The sequence below is a fragment of the Sinocyclocheilus anshuiensis genome, unplaced genomic scaffold (genome assembly GCF_001515605.1).
Source record: "Sinocyclocheilus anshuiensis isolate Anshui unplaced genomic scaffold, SAMN03320099.WGS_v1.1 scaffold383, whole genome shotgun sequence".
Lineage (NCBI taxonomy): Eukaryota > Metazoa > Chordata > Actinopteri > Cypriniformes > Cyprinidae > Sinocyclocheilus > Sinocyclocheilus anshuiensis.
In genome coordinates, this window is record NW_015548204.1 from 491163 (window position 1) to 511410 (window position 20248).

A 20248-nucleotide genomic window follows, 5' to 3' on the forward strand; every position below is an offset into this window, starting at 1 on the left:
AAAAAAAAAAACGTCCCCGTTTTTTAATTTGTGGATAATCACAAGTGAGATTTCAGTGATATTTTGACCACTGAACCAGGAAATGTGGTCACCTTAGGTTAATTACCATGCTAATGTGTATATATGTACTATACAGTGCATCTGTCATGTTAATCTGTATATATGTGTCATATGTTATGTTTTAAGGCTATGGCTCAGCACTTCTTTGGAAATTCAGGCTCTATGACATTGCAGTCAACACCCAAATCTGACCATCACCATTCATCAAAGGTACATATGATTTTATACTTTGTGGTCAAATGTCTGATAATAGTATTGCTGCTAAAGTGAATTTCTTTTCGATGCAGATGCCAGATGATGGTTTTAACTCAACAGGTGAAACTCTGTCATTTGTTACCCTGGATGACAGCAATGAGCAGCAAAGGTGAGCCAGCAATAGAAAACTTGTTCTTGCTTTTTAACTGTTGCTTGAAAATGTTTTTGGACATTTTGCCAATTTATCACCCTATAACAGTGAGGACTCTGGTATCAGTGTTTCAAAAACCTCGACTAGAAGTTCGCTGGGCAACAGTACTATGGAAGATGCGGCAGTGTTATCTCCCCCAAATTCACGAATAGATGAGATTGGAAAGAAAGCACAGGAACTTATTGAGAGAATCAATGAGAGCCGGGCCATGGACCAACATGTGATGAACAGCTTTGAGGAAAAGCTCATTAAAAAGGTTAGATAAAGACAGAACATTAGTGCTTGACTGATGTGTATTGTTTAAGTAGTCAATGTAGTTGGCTGAAATAATACAAGCATAATATCTGAATATATTAGATGTATCAGAATATCTGTATATCATAAAACATACAGTATGCTTAAAAATGATGTTAATAATGAAACAGGATTTGGCATTTAGTTAAGCCAAGCAGGTACATGTGAATTTTCTCAAAATATCAGCCAATATTACTACCGTTTTCACTGTTTTTTTATTATAATTTTTATTGTCAAAGAGAATATAAATATTTCTATTTCACCATTTCATTCTATAACACTGTACATTTAGACATTTAAAGGAATAGTTCACCCAAATTTGCTGAATTTACTTTCCCTCAGACCATCCAAGATGTAGATGGGTTTGTTTATTCATCAGAACAGATTTAGAGAAATGTAGCATTACATCACTCAATAATGAATCCTCTGCAGTGAATGGGTGCCGTCAGAATGAGAGTCCAAACAGCTGATAATAACATTCCAATAATCCATACAACTCCAGTCCATCAATTAATGTCTTGTGAATGTCATGTCCAATAAAGAAACAAATTCTACACCTTGGATGCCCTGAGGTGGAGTAAATTTTCAGCATATTTACATTTTTGGGTGATCTATTGTTTGCATCTGTGCAGGTGAGTGAGATGTGTCAGCAGGTGAAGGAGCAGATGTTTGAGTATTATGAGCAGCACAGTCAGGGCATGGAGGCCAGCATCACTGAGCTGTCGGAGGTGCTGGAGAAAAGCAGTCAGCTGAGTATTGAGCTACAGGGAGCCAGTCAAACCCTGGCCGCCATCAATAAAGGCCTGCAGCACAGCACAGAGCAGTAGATGCACAACCAAACTAATCACACTGTAACTTAACATGAGACAGAGTACACTTATATGATTTGTATGTTACTTAAAGTAATTTAACTTATTGAAATGTTTGAACAGTTGCTTATGTAAACTTGTTTTTTTTTAATACCATAGTATGTTAAAGAAAGTTCAAATGCACATTAATATGCTGATTTGTGTTTGCATGTCTTGAAAGTAATGTCTTCTTTAAAATTAATTTTACATGGTTTACCTAAAGGTCTCTTACTATCATTTCTTTTAAACCCCTGCAAATGAGGTTTGGGTAACTGGATTATTTGGGTTTCAATAACTAAGGTTTGAGCTTTGTAGGATTAAGGCTTTTCCCCACAGCATTAGTTATTGAAAACTCATTTAATCTGCCAATTCTCTTTATGGCTTTCTCAGTACAAATGAGCTGCTCTAAATGAATACAGAAAGCAAGATACAACACCATTATAAAATGAGGATTTGATAACAGACCTTAGAGCCCCTCAGTACAATGAAAACCAATGTGGAAACACTATAATATTTCAACTTTTATTCAACTGCAGTAAATTTTGTTTAACACGTAATTGAGATCTTTCTATGATACATCAATGTACAAACAATAACATGCACTTTTCATCTCATGCGATCCTTGGTGCATTTCTTTACACATCTACTTAAAAAAAAAAAAACTGCAGTCAAACCCTCAATTAAAGTGTTGTGATCTAGTGAGAACATAGAAAAATAGATCTCTGAGACTACATAAAGTACAGACATTCAAAAATGACATGCACGAATTAAAATTCTATGTTTTTCACCTTTAAACACCAGATGATGCAAACTTGAAAAGCATTCAGGAACTATATGGGCTATAGGTCAAAGGCAGCAGCAGTCAGTGGACATGACAGCAGCTCATTTGCCCACCGTGAAAGACTGCAGTCCAGTGATGGCTCTGCCCAGGATCAGGGCATGGATATCATGGGTACCTACAAAAGAAGGCATTAATCGATGTTCAGCGACATGCAGAGTTTCTGCCTGATCTGATCACTTTATTCAGATCTCCTTCACTCTCTAACCTTCATAAGTGTTGACGGCTTCCAGGTTCATGACGTGACGAATGATGTGATACTCGTCTGCGATGCCGTTTCCTCCCAGCATATCTCGGGCCTGTCTAGCGATATCCAGGGCTTTACCGCAGGAGTTCCTCTTCAGCATAGATATCATCTCTGGTGCCGCTCTGTAGTTTAGAGAGCAACGATCATTAGCTTGAAAATGCTCCATTAGGGGTATATTTCTAATAATTTAAACATTTTCTCACATATTAATTCACATTTTTAAAAATACCAATATTTCCTGGTTTTCCATGACCCTGTGGCAGGTTTTAATTGCACCAAATATGTCTTTGTTGGTTGTACACTCAATCCCTGCATCCTCACAACAATAATATCCAAATCTATAAATCCAGTCAAAACTGCAGCAGAATAAAGATGAACCTCACTTTTTATCATCTATCAGTCGGCCCAGTTGAAGACACGACTGTAGGCCGATGGCGATCTCAGTTAACATGTCTGCCATCTTCTTCTGGATCAGCTGGTTTCTGGCTAGAGGAACTCCAAACTGGATTCTAATGGGAACATTACAGATTATGTTACATGCTGAAAAACAACATATGCAAGAATGAATCATAAAGAATTTAACCACAAGGACAGCCAATCTTAGCAAGCAAGCAAATTTACTGACATTAACATTTATGTATTGAAATTCTTCCACACTTTTCACATTATCCAGTGACTCATGAGTATAGATGTCATTAAATAACAGATGTGCTCTGACCTGTCCAGTGTGTACTGCCGCGCGGCATGGAAACAAAACTCTGCGGCTCCCAGAGCTCCCCAAGCAATGCCATAGCGAGCATTATTCAGACACCCGAACGGACCCTGGTGAACGAGGAAGAAAATCGCAAATATATTAGCATTATGTAATGAAAGCCAATAAGAACTGAAAACAAAACCGTATTATGGATTGACAAAGTGGTCAGTAGACTTTGGAACTGAAATAAGGACTGACAAAATGGACAACAATTGGCCAATTAATTTTTGAATGTTTATTTGTATAGGGACAGTGCAAAAAAGTTTCAGCGCAAAAAAACATGCATTACATGTAAAGATTAAAGCACATGCATCTAATTCGCATCTCTGGTCCCTGTAGGTGGCGCTTATGAGGGCAGCTGCATTAAGCTCATGCTTCATGCTTGTTTCTTTTTGATTTTTAATCCATTTTAATTAGTATTTGTTAGGAAATACACTGTTACATTGCTTTTTAGAAGATAATATGTGTACTATGGGGGCCTAGACATGTGGATTAAATCAGCCTGAAGAGATTTTGGTTGGATTCTAGGAACTGTGGCCTTTGCTTTATATGGAACTGGAATGAGTTAATTTGCCTGGAAATAAATCCTCTATCAATGGCACAATTTGGATATAAAATAAATTTTTTCAAGTCTGAAGAAATTTGCTGAGGAAATACTACGATTGCAATCTCGCCCAAGGGGTAAGAAAACTGGAAAAATGAATATTCGTGCAATATGGTCTTGTTTTTTTTTGGCAATCGAAAATGAACAGAACAGAATAGTTCAAATTTCTAATTACTAAATGACTATAGCTCTGGCGTCTGTAAGCCAGTGCTTTACCATTATTGTGAAAGACGTCATATATCTAGTATTGATTTCAGTACTTTGCCTACTAATAATAATGCAAAGCCAATAAATGTCTTTCTCACTCACCGCCAGTCCTGAAACTTTGGGCAGCAGGTTTTCCTCTGGCACTTCCACCTCGTCCATGATGATCATGCCGGTGGCTGAAGCCCGCAGGGAGAACTTGCCTTCGATCTTAGGGGTGGACAGACCCTTCATGCCACGCTCCAAGATGAAGCCACGTACCTTCCCATCCTCGCATTTGGCCCAAACCACGCAGATATCAGCCACTGGTGAGTTCGTAATCCTGTGCAAGAGATGGGGGCGAGTGTAAGATGATAGAAGAGACTCTGCCACTTCTGGTGTCCACAATATAAATAATTTCACAAAATGTGTAGAGTCCCTCAGGAATAAGTCCTAAAACCCAGAAACCAGTTAGCATTTTAGCACTTATGGTTCCACTAATTGTTTTTTTTTGAATGGGTGTTTGGTTAAATACCTGGTTAACACAAGCTCAAGATATTTTCACATTTTACTCTACAAGTGAAATATATCAATAACATACCCTTGTGATTTTTTTAAAGCTTTTACTAGTCTGCAGCGTTGCTGTTTATAACTCCATTCTAACTAAAACTTTCAGGGAAAATGTTTATTAAATAAAGATTTAAAGAGTTGCATCTGTAGTTCATTTGTAGTCTGTTTTTTTTTTTCTTTTTCTGACAATTATATTTAGGCTTCAAAATTCATAACTGTATTTATTTGAGAAGATTATCATGATGAATAATCCAAAAGCCAATGGAAAATCCTATTGGCTTTTTGTCAAGTAAAACAGGGTAATGCAAACTTCAGGGTTGGCCAACAAAAATATGTCATCACTATAGCACAGTGGCAGCAACTGTCCATTAAGTGAATGCAGTCTTTAAAAAAGGCTCATGGCACCACCATGTGGACACAGTTTGTAAATGCCAGTGAATGTTACTTAACCTCATTTTGTACAAATGGATTGTGATTTCTTGAGTTCATCCATGCAGTCCCATGCATTTGTGAACTTTGCTAGTCTTTACTGTTGTCCTAAAGCTTGTGCGTTATATAACCCACCATGTCTTGGAGCCGGTGAGTGTGAAGGTACGACTGGATGGGTTGTATTTGGCCCTGGTATCCATGCTGCCCGGGTCACTGCCATGGTTTGGTTCTGTCAGTCCAAAACAACCTAGAATCTCTCCTCGTGCTGCATGACACAGAGACAATAGTGGGTGAATCTTACAAGCAATACTTAAGCTCAAAATCAAAAGATAAAAATTATGATCCATTGGGATTTTTTGCACTGACACATTTTCTGAATGTTTGGCTACTGATTTTTGCGGTCGTACCCAGCCTGGGTAGGTATTTCTCCTTCTGTTCCTCTGTGCCGTAAGCATTGATGGGGTGCATGACCAGCGAGGACTGCACACTCATGACCGAGCGATAGCCGCTGTCCACTCGCTCCACCTCACGCGCGATGAGACCGTACGCCACGTAACTTGTGCCAGCACAGCCGTAACCTTGATAGGGAAGTGTGCAAGAGTGAAAGAGAGTTACAGAAACGTACAGATGGTTACACTTTGAACAAATAATCAGTTCTGTATTTCCTGACTAGGTATTAGATGACGGGAAGGGTATATTTTAACAAATCTCTTGATGTACGGCTGCATGATTTGGGGAAAAGACCTATTTGCAATTTTTCTGAAAAAAAAAAAAAAAGTGATCATGATGCATTACAAGTGACCCAAACTCGGAGCAGATGCAGAGATGAGTTTGTGTGGATCAGCATTTACTGCGAACCGAAACAGTGAATCATGAGCTGCTTCAGTTTATTCATTTCGTTTATTCGTTTATTAATTGTTTTCATGTAAATGAACACAGTGGCGCGCTTTACTCTGAAACATGCAGCGCATGTATTTACTGAATTAAATTGCAGATTTCGATTTTATTCCAATGAACCATGCAGCCCCACTCTAATATCGACTGCTAACCGATATGGGACTGATATATTGTGCATACCTTTAATGGTGGGTCCCAAAACACCAAGCTCCCCCATCTCAGACACAATCTCACGATGAAAAACTAGTGGAGAACAAAGAGCAGTTAGTTTTAAAATGCTTTAAATCAATGGGAACTATTTTAGAAGTCCTATTGTAAACTATAAGCTGTCAATGTGATATGAATATACACACACCTTCATTTCTGTTGGCCATCAGGATGCGCGGCATGAGTTTCTCCTGGCAGTAGGTGCGAAAGGAGTCTCGAATCATGATCTCCTCCTCCGTCAGGAGACCATCCAGGTCCAAAGCATCACGCCAGTTAAACTGCGCTTTAGCTGAGGTTTATATCACAGGTTAGAAACGGACATGCAGGTTAGTGATCACCACATCTTCACACGTTTAGAGCTGAAAATGTTGCAAAAGAAGTAAACATACGTGTTTTCACTTGCTTCTTTTCGCCAGACTTCTCGGCATCTGATAGAATAATAGAATTATACACCTGTGCATCTTTACAATGTTATGCATGTGAAAATAGAAATGCATGAAAAACAATTATTTAAAAAAGTTTTATTCTATACTTGAGCTTTGAAATTAAACATGCATTGATAAATATTGGGATATACAGTTTTTGCAAAAAACTATGGATTACAGTTATGGTGTTTTTAGTTTTTTTTTAGCTTGACAGACATGGTCATGTTCCACTGAAAAAATAACAAAACACAGGTCTAGAATAACACAAGGGTGCATAAGTGTACATTATATCATTATATATATATATATATATATATCTAGAGACATATATCCAACAAACTGCTGTTCTTACCCCATGGAGAAGCTGCAGCAGTTTTCTGTGATCTGGAAGCTGTAAAGAGGACACATCTCTGGCTGTTCACAAGCAGGCGACTTACACTCCTTAATGCCATGATGAGTGATCCTCTGGAAAATAATGCATGACAGAGAGCAATGGTACATTACAAAGCATGCATCAAAACAGACGACAGTGCCTTAAACCTTTGCATGCATCAATATTATTAAATCTTTATTTGACCAGGTTTGTCCTTTCAGATAAGATAAAAGAGAACTGTCCAAAATGACAGGATGCATTATCAGCAGAATACAAATTATGGCAACATATGTTGTAAAACGCTAGTTAAGAAACGTCGTTAAAGATATCAACAGTGTTTTAAATGACAGATTAGGTAATACTCCTTCAGGTGGGAGAGTGTCAGTCACTGTAAACAAATCCTCAAGTAGCTAATCATTCTGTATGCATAACAGTTATTGGCCACAAGTCATGCACACAAATAGCAGCTGGCCCAGAAGCATAGGTACAATCCACCAGCTAATAATATACTCCGTTTAACTGTCATGTAAACGGATAAGAACTTGACGTACCTGTAAACAAGAGGAACTGTGAACACACGGTAATAATACACTATTGTCGTACAGCGCTAAGGACGTTAGACAGGTGGGATCTTTACAGATTGACAGCTCGTGGAGGGCGGAAGAGGAAGTGAGGAACATGAACGCTTGAGAGATGGAGAGTCCAGGGCGCCATTTTTAGTGTGGCATCTACAGCCTCATAAAAGCATATAAATAAAACAAAAGGTAGATTGGAAACATTCTTAAAGAAATTAGTTTTTACCGGCATGAAGTCGAATTTCTATTTTACTGTTTACTATTGTTGGAAAAGATTCTCTATACACGACGATGAAGCGCCACACGGTGTTGTCACGTGGTACGAGGTTTATACTTTTGTTTTTAATGCACAAATGTTACATTAAAATGAATTCCCAAGTATTCGGCTTTCTGAACAATACTGCTCCCTCTGGAGTAAGAAAATATCTTTGGACACACAGACACACACGTTGGTTTTATGGTTTATGGGGACTGTACAAACTATATTCTATTGCCCTACTACACCAACTCAGCCCTCATAGGAAACTTTTTTAAGCCTTTTGAATTACGGGCAGTGTTGGGGAAAGTTACTTTTAAAAGTAATGCATTACAATATTGCGTTACTCCATAAAAAGTAACGAATCGCGTTACTTAGTTACTTTTTATGGAAAGTAATGGGTTACGTTACTTTTGCGTTACTTTTAAAGCTGGGCAGGGCTTGCTTGTTTGTTTTTAAAATAAAAAAGTTCTATTTTTGGCAAATGTAAAAGCCTTTTCACACCAGAAGTGAAATGACGTTACTTGTAATGCGTTACCCCCAACACTGATTACCGGGACCCAGTCCTCATAAACCACCTTCACACTGTAATGCCTATGTCATACCCATGTCCTTACAAATGTATAAATATACAAATTTGTGTCCTCATAAATCACATAAACACGTGCGCACACACACACACACACACACACACACACACACACACACACAGTCTCTGTGTGTGTACATGTTTTTCTATCCCGGTGGGGACTTAAACATGAATACACACTGACTCCACTGGTGTCACCGTGAGGACCCAAATTGAGGGGTCCCCATGGGAAAACAAGCTTATAAATCATACATAATGAGGTTTTTTTTTTTTGAGAATGTAAAAATGCAGAAAGTTTTCTGTGAGGGGTAGGTTTAGGTGTAGGGCGATAGAATATACGGTTTGTACTGTATAAAAACAATTACACCTATGGTCCCCACAATGATAGTAAACCAGACGTATGTGTGTGTGTGTGTGTCACGGTGGGTAGTAACACTGACTTGACTGATGATATTACATAGCCTATTATTCACAAAATGGCAGTAAATGATAATTTATAATAATTTATTGATTCTACCTATAATTTCCAATTATTCCCTAATTTATCACGTCGGTTTTAAACTCAATATTTCAATATTTGTTTATTTCCAGGCCAAATAAATATTAAAATTAAATCATCTAAATAAAAAAAAACTCTTTGAATGGTTGATTCAAGGAAAAAAACAGCCTCATGTTTCTATCTAGATAGTTTTACCTTTCCTTAAATCTGGCCAGTTGTCCATCTAGTACTGAGTGTGGCAGATATATCCCAGTTAAAATCTAGTGCCCACATGAAGTTCATTGAAGACCTAATATCCTAAATATCCTAACAATAGAACTGAGTGATACAAACTATTCTATAATTGCATGCAAAACTGTAAAAGAGAATAACACAACACAATAAAACTGAACATTAGAAATTAAACTCTCGGAATACATACAGTTTATGTAATTATATTTATTATTAATATTACAAAAAAAGCAGAAAAGACACTGGTGTCTGAGACTTGTTTTTAGGGCGGTGTGAGCTCCAATATCTCATGGTGGTCCAGTGAGGTCTCTAACGGAGAATGAGAGTGGTGACACTTGCTTCCCTGATGGGTCACCCCTCCATGGACAAGCTAGAACCTAAAAATTCTAGTCCCCATGGTAGAGGCTCTCTCATCTCCCACTCACAACAGGGTGCTGATGTTCTCTTCTCGCTCATCTTAAGACCAGGTATAGTCCCAGCCCATGTCTGTAGCCAATCCGTGTAAGAATGTGTAGAAATCTGGAAAAAAATCCCCTATTGGAAACAAAACACATAGACATATTAATGTGAGAACATACAAGAATAAAATGTAATACACTGGGGCATTTGTCTGGGCTGAGTATATCTATAATTTATTGACTAGAACAAGTTAGAATGAACAATCTGACCACTAGATTAACATGGAACTTGAGATACATTAATGGGAGAGAAAGTTGTATAAGGAATTATATGCATTATGAGGAATCTCTTGTAATGCACTACATTAAAATGAAAATTCAACTTTCTTTTTTAACCTGTAACAAAAAGCTTTAAAAAATTAAGTCATTGTAGGTAATTTAGCATTATGTTGCACTTTAAGTCTCTCAGAAACATGAATCTATACTCCCAATACAATTAATTTGCACTGGAAGAAGCATATCCTATTTTCCTTAAATTATTTTCTATGTGATAAAGTTTTTCAATGTATTCATCTAGAGTAGACCATAATCCCAAAGATTTACTGCTAAATAAATATAATTTCTGTCCTGTGCTTTCGATACATATTTGATTATGTTCTTGCTCTCCAGCTTCGTATTTTTTTAAATAATTAAATTAATTTGTGAAGTAAGTAATATTTTTTGGTTGTTACGTGCATGTTGAATTGCTACCAAAATGCCTTCTTTTTTGTTGGCCATATTTTTTTTTTGTTGGTCATTATATTTCTTGTTGGTAGTAATTTTTTGTTGGTCATATTTTTGTTCACGTTAGTCTTCTCTTTCTGTCTACAGGAATGATTAAATCTGTTGGGGGATTTTTTTTTTTTTGGTCGGACTGCTTGGTTTTGGGCACCTGTCAGCTAGTCAGGCTGGTTCTGGTAAACCGACTAAAATGTATATATATATATATATATATATATATATATATATTTATATCTAATGTACATTAAAATAACAAAAATAATAAAATAAAATATGGACCAATCTACAGAGCCCTGTACATGACATGAGGACAAAAATTGTGGCCACGAATTAAGAATTTGTTCCCTAATTTTAGTAAATCGTGGTGACGTTGTACTAATTTGTTCCCTCGTTTTAATTCAATGAAAATTAGTGACAAATGAGTAATTCTTAAATTGTGGCCACAATATATATTTTCCCCCATGTCATGTGTGGGGCTGTGTAGCCTGTTACTTAAGTGTTAGTTCTAAATTTATTTATAGTCCATTTAGTTTACAAATGCTTTTGACTTGCTTTGGTTTAATATTCCATTTAATTAGCCTTTTTGTTCTCGTTTCTGATTTTAAAAGTATGAATTGATATGAGAAGTGACCTGTTGCGTCACCTGAAAGACAGTCAAAGAAGTTACCAAGAGTATACTGACATCAGGCAACTGGTTTCAGCTGGATCATATTTTTAACCACAGGTGAATATAAATTTGCATTATTTTAGATGAAGTGTTACTACAATTATTATTTCCAAGTTTATTTTACCACTGGAATGCTCTATTGCCCATTATTGCACTGCTGATGTCTATAAAAAACATAAACTTAGGAGCCTGAAACCCTTTTCTTGTAATTAAAGAGAAAATGTAATTTTGTAAATAATAATAATAATAATTTAAAAAGTAGCTTTAATCTGTGAATTTATCCACTTAACTACAAAAGTTTAATAGATAAAGTTATTAAGTATCAATTCTGACAACAGTGTTTAAGACTGCCCCAAATAAAATAATGTCGACTGTGAAAACTGTAATCATGCCATGTTGTGATGTAATGTTCTCTCAGCATCTTCAATATTTCCAGCTCAAGACTTTAGCCACTCTGTGCAAACTGATGAAAAAGTCCGGGAAGCGGTCAAAAATCTTCTTCTCTTCAAACTCATTTCTGACATTTCTGTTAGAAACAAGAGACAGAATGAATTCATTGCGAGTCAAAATAGAAGCATTACAGTCACAAAAATAAATGCATCAACACTTGACTACCTACATTTCCATATTAATAAAAGCCAACTGAAACGAGTAAAAGGGTCAAATGACAGAAATAGAGATCTAACGGAGATCTGGATGAACATTATTTTCTCACTCACGCATGCACCAGTTTGTTGCGAAAAACACGCAGCAGGCCAAGAATGTCCTCTGGAAGCTTTTTGTTAATGTCTGTCCATATTTCTGAAAGCTGCAAATAAAAAATACAATGTTTATGGCATTAGGTTAGCACAGACTGTCTAGTGTGCTACATTGTTAGCAGTCCCAACACTGCTGAATAAACCAAGATAATGTACAAAGCAAGGAGAGGAAGGCTCCTGTTTTGTGTTTAGGTGAGTTTTGCAGTTTTACTCACCACTGATTGCCAATTAGAAAAGCTTTTTCCCTCTGTGACCGCCTCTGCAGCGTTGAAGAGCTTCCAAAGGTTTTTTAAATCCTCACCCACTATTGTAAGAATGTCATTTCTCCTAAAGGACAAAAAAATGAGCAGGCAAAGCCTGGCACATGATCCATATTTCATGTAAACTGTTATGTAAAATTAATTTAATAATATGTGCACTACTGGTCAAAGGTTAGGAATAATTAAGATTTAAAAAAAATGTTTTTGAAAGAAGTCTCTTATGCTCAACAGGGCTGCATTTATTTGATCAAAAATACAATAAAAACGTTAATAGTGTGGAATATTGTTTACAACTTTAACTGTTTTCTACTTTCATATATTTTAAAATGTAATTTATTTCTGTGATCAAAGCTGAATTTTCAGCAACATTACTCCAGTCTTCAGTGTCACATGATCCTTCAGAAATCACTCTAATATGCTGATTTGCTGCTCAAGAAACATTTCTTCTTCTTATTATTATTAATGTTGAAAACATTTGTGCTGCTTTATATTTTTGTGGAATGCATGACACATTTTTTCTTTCCAGGATTCTTTGATAAATAGAAAAAATTGAAATAGAAATCTTTTGTAACATTATGTCTTTAATGTCACTTTTGATTAATTGAATGCATCCTTGATAAATAAAAGTATTACTTTCTCTATTTTTTTAAGTTTTACTTACCCCAAAATTTTGAATGGTGGTTTATTATGGTTTCCATTCAAATAAAAGCAGCACAACTGTTTTCAACATTGATAATAATAATCAGAATGATTTCTGAAGGATCATGTGACACTGAAGACTGGAGTAATGATGCTGAAAATTCAGCTTTGCATCACAGGAATAAAATACATTTTAAAACATATTCAAATAGTAAACAGGTATTTTAAATTGTAATATTTCACAATATTACTGCTTTTACTGTATTTTTGATTTAAAAAAATGCAGCCTTGGTGAGAGAGTTCTTTCAAAAACTTAAAACTTACTTCTTTTCATTCTCGATTTTCAGTTCACTGAAGGCCTCAACAATGGTCAGTGCTGCTGTCGGGTCTGTTCGCTCTGTGTGCCCTTTTTCTATGTAGAGTTTGCGAAGTTTTGCTAAAGTCTCGTAGTTCTGGATTTCAGGCCTATCGCCCAGCTTCCTAAGCACTGCATCTTTGCTGAAGGAAAGAAAAAAGTGCAAGCATTGAGCAGGTCAGTTCAGCAACAGAACAAGGGTGTACATTCAGAAAGTGCACATTAAACACAACATACACTATACGCATGTTTCCACGAAAAACGTTGTGGTGATAGTTCACCGAAAAATACAATTCTGTCATTATTTACTCATCCTCATGTTATTCCAAACCATTCTGACTTTTTTTCTTTCGTAGAAGACGGAAAACATAAATATTCTGGCCACACTTGTCAATCAATACATTGAAACTAAATGAGGGCTGTCCAGCTTCAAAATGACAAAATAGCATCATAAAAGTGGTTCTTATGACTGAACGGCATGAGGGCGAGTAAATCATGAGAGAATTGTAATATTTGGGTGAACTTTTCCTTTACGATTCTCAGACTCACATCTCAAGATAGATGCCAACCTAAAGAGACCAAAATCTAGAAACAAGATCCTGGCAGTGACTCAGAGGAGAGTCAAGAGTTAGTTCTGTCAGAGTATCAGGCAAGAACAGCATCTGAAGAACTGGAAATAAACAGAAGAAACTCTTTCAAGCAAGCAAGATGTAAACAAATTGTGGGTTTGCAGTGGAGAACCATGCATAAGATCGATCTCATAGAAGTAGGTGGCGAACATCATAACCAAAAAGAACTGTGAAATATTCCTTCAGAAGCATGGAACAAATACACACTAGATTAACCAACCTTCACTTAACAGTGATAAAAACAATAAAGCGTCTATCAAACGTCATTTATTATTCACCTGTGTTTATCCCAGAAATAAGGGTGTCGTAGGACCTCATCAATGGTCAGTCTCTCTGCTGGTTCCTTGTTGATCATCCATTCGATGAGATCCTTTGCTACTATATCTTGTAAATCTTCAAGAGAGTACTGCCCTTTCTTGATGTTCTCCTCACGATACTTTTCGTCCCCAAAAGGATGTTTCCCGTCAGAGAGGATGTAGTACACCAACATCCCAGCAACCTGTAATAAATAGAGCAGACCGTCAAACACATGCTGACCGCAGGGCAATGAGAGAGAGCTGATAAAGAAGGTTGAACTCTGTGACCAGTCTCACATAGCATTTTATCAGTAATATTTAATAAAGAAATGGCATTTTCGGTGTCTGTTTATTTGGAAGAATAATTATGTCATTATTTATCTTCATACACTTTCTTTTATTAAAAACACAAATTATCTTTTTTTTTTTAAATAATAATCCGGTCACTTATTTAGAGTTCATTTTTATTAGTTTGAAAAATCCATCTTTCCTATAGCTAGATGATCTCTGTAGCTGATGTTCATGATATTTCACAAACCTGGATGTCTGAGGTCTTCTTGTAACCTGTATCTTGATTCAGGATCTCCGTAGCTTCCCAGCCTTGTGTACCAGCTCTAGCAGTATGCACTGTGCTTCTGCCCACCTCCAGTTTGCGACTTAAGCCAAAGTCGGCCAGCCTTGCATTTTTTCCTGAATCTGTTGAGAGTGTACAAAGTGTAACATTACTTTGATGAATCCCCGCACATGGCATGCAGGAAAAAAAATAGTAGGCTAAATCGTGCGCACGATTTACTATTTCGTTCCCTCGATTTGTAAATTGTGCGCACGATTTACTAATTCGTTTCCTTGATTTATAAATTGTGCGCAGGATTTACTAATTCGTTTTCTCGATTTATAAATTGTGCGCACGATTTACTAATTCGTTTCCTCGATTTATAAATTGTGCGCACGATTTACTAATTCGTTCCCTTGATTTGCGAAATCGTGCACACGATTTATATATCGAGAGAACGAATTAGTAAATTGAGGGAATGAAATAGTAATCGTTTGCACGTTTTAGTACATCGAGGGAACGAATTAGTAAATCGTATGCACGATTTATTAATTTTTTTCTTGCATGTCATGTGCGGGGCTCCGTACCTTGTAAAGCTACAAAAGTAGTAAATAAAACCTATTTTTAATACCTATCAAAACATTTCCAGGCTTTATATCACGATGTATCACATCAGCACAGTGAAGAACTTGAAGGCCAAGAAGAATCTCCTTCACTATTTTTCTCAAAGCGGTGTCTTTGTCTTTGTCTTTTTGTTCTTCCTGACGAAGATTTTTCATGTAATCCTCCATATCATATTCACAAAGCTGTAGTGCAAGATAATAAAAGTCTTCATCCTCTGCTATGTCCACGTACCTGACAATGTTCTTGCTCTCAAGATTCAAATCTCGTAGATGCTTTAGTTCATTTTCAAAGTATTTGCTTTTCTGTTGGTCCTTGGTTATTCGTTTAATGGCTACCTCAGTGCCATCTTCCTTCAGGCCAAGATATACTGTGCCACTTCCTCCAGAGCCAATAATGTATTTATTACTTCTAGAAAAGTAAAGGTTCCCGACTTTTTTCCTGGAGGAATCATTCCGGAGCTCCTCTATTTCACTTCTGTACTTTATTGAGGATAGGTTCCACCTGATGATATTGTTCTCAGTTGCCTGTTTTTCATGGTCTGTCTGTGAGGATGACCCTGCAAAATCCATTAAAGATAAAAGCTGAAAATGCATAAGGTTTAAGTATATTGCTTTCTTCATTTTTTTTCCACAATCTTGCTTTACCTTCAAGTTCTTGAATGACATCAGGCTGGATTTCTTGAAGTACTTTGTAAAAAGCAGATTTTACTGCAGGTCCTCCAGATTTCACAGTGTTTAGGAGCTCTCTCATTTGGGTCTTTTTAGATGTGGCTTTTGTGATCTTCGAATACACTTCCCAGGTAAGCTTTTTGCTTTCATACAGCTTATCAGTGATGGGCATCACAGATGTAACTCTCTGAAGGAGAGCTTCATAGTGTGTGTCCACGAACTCAGCATCTGAGTAAATATCAAACATCAATCAGGTAGCAAAGACAGATTTCAACCTTTTCTCACCTTCAGTACATGGTAACAAACCATCAAATCAACTAGTAAGCCACATTAGATCAAGTGAATTTAATCTGTGCCAATATTATTTCAAATGTTGTGCATTTAAGTTGGAGTGAAACTTACGCTGATGTTCCATTGTTTTTCTTCAGTTCCTGTAAAGTTGCTAAGACAAAAATGCAAAACAACAACATGCTTTTATAAAAATGATTGTATTCTTAATCATTTAGATGAAGTAAAGTCATAGTCAAAGTACATTTTAACTGCTGAACTATGATAAGTATAAGATTGGGGCAAGTTGTCACATGTTGTAATTTATATCACATAAACTATCTGTACTATACTATACTATAGTATATGAACACGTCGACTCTAGTTATTTGAAATCGAAAGGAAATTACTTAGCAAAACTGACCAACAGCGCAGTCAGTCAAGCAGACTATAATAATCTAGAAGCTAATAAACACTCATATTTGCTGCCATGTATATACAGATGTGCGTTTCACATACCTGTAGTTTACTAATAATCACGGATTTATTCGTGCAGAAATCGGGTTTTTAGATTAATGCGTTGAGTGCGGAAGAGGAAAACCATGCAGCCAATCATCGATAGCATACAACAACACGAGATCTGTGGGTCTCGAAGAAATCCACACCCCTTACAGTTCAACAAACTCATTTTTGCAACGTAGTTTTCTGAAGTTGTCGTTAATACAAATATCAAAGACGTAACAGAGATATGTAAGTCTATTCTGCATTCACATTTCTGTATTTTGAGGTCTTTCCCCCCTGATTTTTGTTTACTGAAATATTTGAAATATTAACATATTTTCAATGTAAAAAAATAATAATAATAATAATTCAGGCCAAAAATTTGCCTTTTTCTTTAAAATTCCAGTGCAAGAAATTACATCTCAGAAATTATAAACAAAATAAAAATGATGTCAAATGTTTTACCGTTTAGACTGGCATGATGATGATTAAATGATTACAAAATTGTCATTTTTGGTTGAACTATCCCTTTATCATATGTGATCTTCAGAAGACCATTTCACATTATACAAATAACATTCATTTAGCATTACAGAACTGATTCAATTAAAATAAACAAGCAAGCAAGTCAAAAATATCTATATTGACTTTAGTCAAAATCAGGCCTCGAAACCATCTCCAGAAGTCTTGAACTGAAACCAATATCATGAAGTTTAAAAATGCAACAGGGGCTCAAAACATTCTATTCAACATTAAGTGTAACGCAGTTGAATCAGCAAAAGACAGAAAAGTGAAATATGACAAATATTTGCCTCCAAAAAGGGCATTATCAAAACTATAAAAATTACAAAAACTATGTACAAGTGTCTACATGCAATTTCTCAGCATCTTCAATATTCCCAGCCCATGTCCATAGCCAGCTTGTGTAAACTGATGAAGAAATCTGGGAACTCATCAATCATCTTCTCTTCATAGAACTGTTCTTCACTATTGGAAGCAAATTAAAAGGCCTCGAAACCATCTTCAGAAGTCTTGAACTGAAACCAATATCATGAAGTTTAAAAATGCAACAGGGGCTCAAAACATTCTATTCAACATTGTGTAACGCAGTTGAATCAGCAAAAGACAGAAAAGTGAAATATGACAAATATTTGCCTCCAAAAAGGGCATGATCAAAACTATAAAAATTACAAAAACTATGTACAAGTGTCTACATGCAATTTCTCAGCATCTTCAATATTCCCAGCCCATGTCCATAGCCAGCTTGTGTAAACTGATGAAGAAATCTGGGAACTCATCAATCATCTTCTCTTCATAGAACTGTTCTTCACTATTGGAAGCAAATTAAAAGATCAGATCTTATTAATATATTATATACAATATATCATATACAGTCATAAAAATAAACATCATACATAGACCATTCCGAAAAAAAAAAGAAAAAAAACTTTAAACATGTATGCAGAAACTACTGGAGGTTTTCTTTGTTAAGCCTGTTATCTGTAAAATTCAAAATTTACATATCGCCCCTTTTCTGTACTCACTGATGTCCTAGAGCATTGCGCAAATGCCGTAACAGGCCAAGTAAGTCATGGACCTTTTTCACATTTCCGGGTTTCTCAGCAGCGGAAGTCGGTAACGGCAGTCAGAAGAGAGAACGATGTCAAATTTAACGTCCCTCCCATAGACGCTGCATTAGAAACATCCTCGCATTAGCGTTAACTGTTTTTTTGTAATTTGATGCAAAGGTGATATAATACAAAGAATAGTGTTATAAATATACATACATTTAAAAAAAAAATACAAATATGAAAAACTTTAGAGGATTTACGATGCTGATGACCATTAAACGCGTCATCAGTCTTGTGAAAAGGGTCCATTGGGAAGACTTCTGCCAGTATTTGTCCATGTCCGAGGAGGCTGCAAATGCAATTTTGGGGTCTTACACTAGGAAATCTCAGTGCAGGAAATAATGACCGCAAACAACCAATATATATATATATCTAATTTAGTTAGCACTGTGATGTTAATAACAACACACCAGTCAACAGTTCAGCAAGGAAAGGAAAACACATCTCTTACGTTTAGGCGAAGAAGTCTTTACTCACATTTAACCTCCAGTTAGAAAAGGTTTTTCCCTCTGTGTGTTTCTGCACAGTGTCATAAAGATTTATATTATTTTCGTAGTTCTTCTAATCCTGGACTTGCTTCTTATTACCCAGATTGTGAAGAACCTGCCTTATTCTGAAGGAAAAACAATATTGTGAAAGCAAACAGCAAGTACAGGGGTGAGTCCACATCATTTCTGCACAGATCAATTATCTAATAATGATCTAATTCTTCTTTCAGAGAAAGACTAGTGCATAAATATGAGGGCTAGTCAGGGAATTTGTGATTGAAAAATTTCCCTGACATGGTCTACTTCTTATTAATAGGGAAATTTAACAATTTACTCTTACAAATAGGCAGCAAAGCAGCACATTGTAGAGCCGTCTCAAGGAGGATCAGAACTGATGCAGACTGACAGCTCAGGATAGATGGCAAGATAACAAAGAGCCCAAAGTCTAGAAACAAGATCCTGACAGTGGCTCAATATGAGAGCTTTTGTCAGCATCTGAAATACTGGAAATAAAACACATCAAAGGAGCAAGAAGTAAAAGAATAAAAGGATGCAGTGAAAGATTAGGCAGAAGATATTAAGGGAAATAGTGAAAAAAACACCTTTCAGTTTCATGTAACTGCCACTTTCAGTGGTAAAAGCAAGAATAAGGAGCAAATGATTTCTTCCTAAGGATCAAACATTAATTATAATTTACCGTTTATCATCCCAGAAATAAGGGTGATCTAGGACCTTGTCGACGGTCGGTCTCTTATCTTGTTCTTTGTTGATCATCCATTCTATGAGATCCTTTGCTGCAATATCTTGAATATCGCCAAGAAAATATTTCCCTTCTGAAATGTTCACCTCACGGAAGATGCCATCACCAAAAGGATGTTTCCCGTCATAGAGGATGTAATATGTTAACATCCCTGCGACCTACAATAAATGGTGCAAAAACAAAGTCATCTAACAGGGGAAACTACACAATACTAACCACTGGACATGATTAGAGCACAAAAAGTGCAAGAAATCACAAACCACCATGATTTCTAAGAACAAAACTGATAATAAAATCCTCCTTTAGTTAGATGATCTCATTGTTAGCATGGCTGCAGTTGATTCATCGTATTTCACAAACCTGGATGTCTGAGCTCGATTTGTAATGGCTATTTTCGGTCTGATTCACAATCTCTGTTGCTTCCCAGCCTTGTGTACCAGCTCTATCAGTATACACTGTAGTTTTCCCCTCTTCCAGTTTGCGACTTAAAGGGGTCATATGATGCGATTTCAAGTTTTCCTTTCTCGTTGGAGTGTTACAAGCTGTTCGTGAATAGATAAGATCCCTGAAGTTGCAAAGACTAAAGTCTCAAAACCAAAGAGATATTCTTTATCAAAGTTAAGACTCTGCCACACCCCCCTAAAACGGCTCGTTCTAACACGCCCCCACATATCTAGGTCACTATGTGG

The 20248-nt window shown here is 36.4% G+C and overlaps 3 protein-coding genes across 5 annotated transcripts in view; 1 reads left to right on the forward strand and 2 right to left on the reverse strand.

The window, feature by feature from the left end:
* Positions 1 to 1669, forward strand: part of LOC107653470 (uncharacterized) — an 8611-nt gene extending 6942 nt beyond the window's left edge. The window contains exons 3-6 of one of the 2 annotated variants that reach the window (XM_016440187.1): positions 187 to 270; positions 348 to 424; positions 515 to 722; positions 1393 to 1662. In XM_016440187.1, the coding sequence (XP_016295673.1) occupies positions 187 to 270; positions 348 to 424; positions 515 to 722; positions 1393 to 1587 (564 nt within the window). In that variant the 3' untranslated portion in view covers positions 1588 to 1662. Of the gene's footprint in view, positions 1 to 186; positions 271 to 347; positions 425 to 514; positions 723 to 1392 lie in introns of both variants that reach the window. The other variant, XM_016440186.1, reaches the window with a different exon arrangement.
* Positions 1670 to 1761: 92 nt separating this feature from the next.
* On the reverse strand, positions 1762 to 7816 carry gcdhb (glutaryl-CoA dehydrogenase b). The gene is made up of 12 exons (XM_016440188.1): positions 7687 to 7816; positions 7115 to 7227; positions 6727 to 6765; positions 6486 to 6626; positions 6311 to 6373; positions 5641 to 5811; positions 5369 to 5498; positions 4361 to 4577; positions 3412 to 3515; positions 3077 to 3202; positions 2655 to 2815; positions 1762 to 2564 (listed from the first exon to the last, which is right to left on the reverse strand). Exons 2-12 carry the CDS (start codon positions 7212 to 7214, stop codon positions 2491 to 2493), a joined length of 1326 nt encoding a protein of 441 aa, XP_016295674.1. The 5' UTR covers positions 7215 to 7227; positions 7687 to 7816; the 3' UTR covers positions 1762 to 2490.
* Positions 7817 to 9529: 1713 nt separating this feature from the next.
* On the reverse strand, positions 9530 to 16778 carry LOC107653472 (probable serine/threonine-protein kinase ireA). Of its 2 annotated transcripts, none has more exons than XM_016440190.1 (11): positions 16699 to 16778; positions 16315 to 16354; positions 15889 to 16140; positions 15252 to 15800; positions 14606 to 14763; positions 14050 to 14270; positions 13112 to 13285; positions 12104 to 12215; positions 11850 to 11938; positions 11523 to 11656; positions 9530 to 9819 (listed from the first exon to the last, which is right to left on the reverse strand). In XM_016440190.1, exons 2-10 carry the CDS (start codon positions 16325 to 16327, stop codon positions 11554 to 11556), a joined length of 1671 nt encoding a protein of 556 aa, XP_016295676.1. In that variant the 5' UTR covers positions 16328 to 16354; positions 16699 to 16778; the 3' UTR covers positions 9530 to 9819; positions 11523 to 11553. The 2 variants fall into 2 exon arrangements, with proteins under 2 accessions (XP_016295676.1, XP_016295675.1); XM_016440189.1 differs by having other exon boundaries at positions 12104 to 12245.
* Positions 16779 to 20248: the final 3470 nt, after the last annotated feature.